The sequence below is a fragment of the Morone saxatilis genome, unplaced genomic scaffold (assembly GCF_004916995.1).
Source record: "Morone saxatilis isolate NCDOM2014 unplaced genomic scaffold, NCSU_SB_2.0 Contig16, whole genome shotgun sequence".
NCBI lineage: Eukaryota > Metazoa > Chordata > Actinopteri > Moronidae > Morone > Morone saxatilis.
Genome location: NW_023339718.1, coordinates 25598772 through 25602774, shown reverse-complemented (window position 1 = coordinate 25602774; position 4003 = coordinate 25598772). Strand labels below are relative to the sequence as shown.

General features: G+C 40.7%; 1 protein-coding gene across 2 annotated transcripts in view; it reads left to right on the top strand.

Annotated features, from left to right (window-relative positions):
• Positions 1-4003, top strand: part of LOC118325256 (tight junction protein ZO-2-like) — a 48646-nt gene that overhangs the window by 8489 nt on the left and 36154 nt on the right. For both annotated transcript variants that reach the window (XM_035657855.1, XM_035657856.1), the window contains exons 3-4: positions 918-1042; positions 1379-1481. In XM_035657855.1, the coding sequence (XP_035513748.1) occupies positions 918-1042; positions 1379-1481 (228 nt within the window). The remainder of the gene's footprint in view (positions 1-917; positions 1043-1378; positions 1482-4003) is intronic.

Sequence of the window (4003 nt, the reverse complement as noted above, 5' to 3'; positions counted from 1 at the left end):
CTCAAACTGCTGAAACAGTTAATGCTGGTTCTGATAGAAAGGGGTCAGAACACACAGTGCAGAGCAGTCTGTTGCTATGGGGCTGCACAACATTATTGAAAACGAGTACGGTCATGTTTTCAAAATGTTGGTATCAATTTGGTACCGAAGTATTGGTTCTCATGACATCCCTACTGTCCAGTATGAAGTGTGTTTTATGATTATCTGCTTGATAAAATTACTAGTTTTGTCAGTGGAGTATGGTGGGCCATAGTGGAGATGTTGTTGTCTAGTGCAACATCTAGTAGCAGTGAATCTCATATATAGCCTTGAATATTGAATAAAAGTCAGTGCTGACTTGAGGCCCAACACATAATCTGTTAAGTCTTTCAATATCTTTCCCTATTCTAGCCTTAAGCAGTGTTTATAGTCGCCTTATCCTATGCTCTTTTGAGACCATGTTATACAGTCTACATGTGAGACACACCTCCTCTCTGGTGTCAAAGTCCTGTGCACCTCCGCCACCTCCCTACAACTTCCGTGCAGTACGAGGAGGTAACACATCATCAGTGAGCAAAATTACAGCAGCAATCATGTTTCCTTCAAAACTTACCAAGTAAAACAATAAAGTGGTTATTCAGATCTTCTTAATGAGACAGGGATGACCAGATCAGATGCAGTATATTCTGCAATACACATGAAGCAAACAATCATCCTAGCTGGATAGAAAAGACAATAACTGGGGGGAATTTCCTCTGTCAGCAAGACCAATAAATATCATCAGAGTTTCAGAAACAAAACAATGAGCACTTCAGTAAGTGCCTGTTGGAAGGTAACTGACACCAGTTTAAACTCTCAGCCCAGTTTGGCTCAGTGTTGTTATGAGTCACATTCTGTCTGAATGTACTGTATTTACTAATGGAGTTCTCTTTCTGCAGGACTCTAAGATGGGTTTTGGCATTGCTGTGTCAGGTGGGCGTGACAACCCCAACGTGGAGAATGGTGAGACGTCAATCATCGTGTCAGATGTGCTGCAGGGAGGACCGGCAGATGGATTACTCTTGTAAGTCTGTCAAACAGTGAGCAAAATCCTCCTCTGCGGAAAATGCTTCAAGAATGACTGAATTCCCTGCTGTAGAATCCACAACCTCCCCACACAGCTCTATGGCTATAAATGTACTCCCCAGCTGTACACAAGGTCAAGAAAGTACAATACATCATTATCCCCAAGATGATCTCTGTTGACAAAGCCGACCAGCCATAAATCAGTCTAGGACAAATAATTTCTTTCTGCAATCAAGTTTAAGTGGAAGTACACACAGAGCAGGACTGTGTTAATTATTAAACATTTTTACTGTTGACATTGATTTTTATTATTTGTGTGTTATTTTTTGTCCAGTGAGAACGATCGTGTCATTCAGGTCAACTCCACCCCCATGGACAACGTGCCTCATTCCTTTGCTGTGCAGTCCCTCCGTAAATGTGGAAAAGTGGCCAAAATAGTGAGTATGAACCACAGAAAAGGAAGACACAGTGTTCTTTTGTAGAGTAAGGGCGATGTTTGGAGATGCTCACAGCTGTCACACTGTAAAAAGAAAGGTAAAACATGATGGTTTCTCAGGGGGACCTCTGTTAGGACAAGCACCATCTGCAAGTCACACTGCACAATGTGTCAGTCAATGTGTTTATTCTTGTTAAGCACTGAATCTGTCTGATGGAGCTTTCTAAATATCAGTGTGTACCTCTCCCTCTGTCGCTGCTTACAGGAAAGCTCTCATATCCTCTGCTTAGTGGCAGGTGGTGGTGGGTAACGTTGCACATTTTGGCTTAAAAGCAAGGTAGCCTTTACATGTATGTATATATGTATATATGTGTGTATATATATATAGACATAATTTTATATATTATGTTGTCAAACAGAATAGGGCAATAAATGTTAAATCACAATATTACCAACCCTGTTAAATAATCAGTTATGCCATTGCAGTGAACACAGTTGGCCGTGTTCATACAAACCAATGATAATCAACTTAGTTCTGGGAGCCATCAGAACTCCAACAAACCTCTAGAGAGCTACTGTGGAAGCTTTCCTCCAATAGGAGTTTTACACCAAATAAAAAGGAAATAGCACTGGTTTCCTGTCACATGGGGCAGAGCATTCCAAAAACTGGAAGTCATTTAGTTTTTTCTCAAGATTGTTGTGATTGTGAGCTTGGCTGCTGTGTGAATTACTCTGCTACTGGCCAGTTTGGAAACCTCCTCCACCCATATACTGCTGCCCTTAGTCAGTGGAGGTCTGAGGCAGATCACTGAGTCATCGCTGCAGCTCTGCAAACACAACAAACACTACAGAGAGATGGAGGGAGAGGACACACCCTCAGCACCAAACAACACTCTGTGTGGGTGTGTGTCTTGTGACCAGGGTCAGTGCTGTTATGCTGTGACCTACTGTACACCCCCACACCCCCACACACAGTGCAATGCAGGGCGATAATGACTCATTTAGGAGTTCTTTGTTAATTTTGTTTAGCTGCTTCCATTTCCACACACTATTCACATCTGTCAGCGGGATCATTACAGGTCCATGTGTCATGTAAGAAGCCAAACTGTTATCATAACGATAATTAACCTTTCCTAAGTCCCGCCTCTTTTTGCTTTGTGCTCCAATGACAGTTGAGCAAGCCTCGGTCAGAACCTTCTCCTTTCCTGTACTCGTCTATGTTAAAAAGAAAACCCCGCTTTGAAGATAAAAGATATAAGCAACGTATATACAGTATATAGTCACATCTTAAGTCAGCTTGCGAATGTAAGCAAAACGCTAGCTAACTAGCCAGCTAATCTCCATCAATCATTAGTTAGCTAGTTAGCTAGCATTTTGCTACAGAACAAAAACACACTAGCTAACTAGCTAGCTAATTTACTTACTTACTAATTATTAAATAGCTAGTTACATCTAAAAGCTAACTAATGTTAGCAAAACACTAGGTAAATAGTTGTTTATTTATATAAATCATTAGTTAGTTAGTCAGTTTTATTTTTGCATACAGGATAGGAGAAAGTTTGCTGAGGTTCTGATGAGGCTTGCTTAACTCTTATTGGAGCACAGAGCAAAAAGGGGCGGGACCTCAGAAAAGGTCAATTGCATTGTTGTGTACATTTTTAGTCGGTAGACATTTTCAGGTAAAACCCTAATTGCCTTGATAATTCCAAGAATGTAAAGTCAACATAATTGATCCTTTTAAAGCATATTTAGGATGTTGTACAATACACTTAGTATGCTGTATAAAACCATTTGGTGTATTATATATAACAATGTGTTGGGATGTATATTCATATATGGGGTAAAAGAGGAGGATAGGGCCTGATGTGATTTACCATTATTGGAGCTTATGCCAAGTCTATATTGTTACATTATAAACACATTTTTATTTTAAATGTTGGAGAGGGGAAGGCGAGTCAGCACTGGAGATAAGGACAAGAGTGCAGAGGAGCAGCACTCACTATCTGCTCTGTTGTAGCACTGTACATCCACAGGAACAGATTGTGTGTGTGTGTGTGGTTTTAAGTCTCCTGCACAGTAATGCCTCAGGTTTTCAGCCTGGCTGCCTCTCACGCTGCTGTAGCTCTAAAAGTAGCAGCAGTTCTCTCCCGTGTGTGTACCGGACTAATCTCACTGCTCCGCACAGTTAAATATAAAAGCCTGACATGTCGAGGGAATCTGATTTGCTTTCACGACATCCAGCTGCATCTTTATTCTCACTCCTGTCTGAGAGAGAGACATAGAAGCCATTTACTCTAAAGCTAAGTTTCTTTTTAATGTCTTTCTTTTAGAGTTTTTTCTTGGTCTAATTGAACAAACAGGTCAGTCAACAAGAACAAGCAGATACACATTTTTGACAAAATATTCCACTCAAGGTCCACTAGCTTTTTCCAGAACTTTTAACCACATCTTGTGGCTTTAATTAGTCTGTGGAGCTTGCTCAGTTTCCATGGAGTTTGCTGTGGTGTCAACTAGAAGTCATTT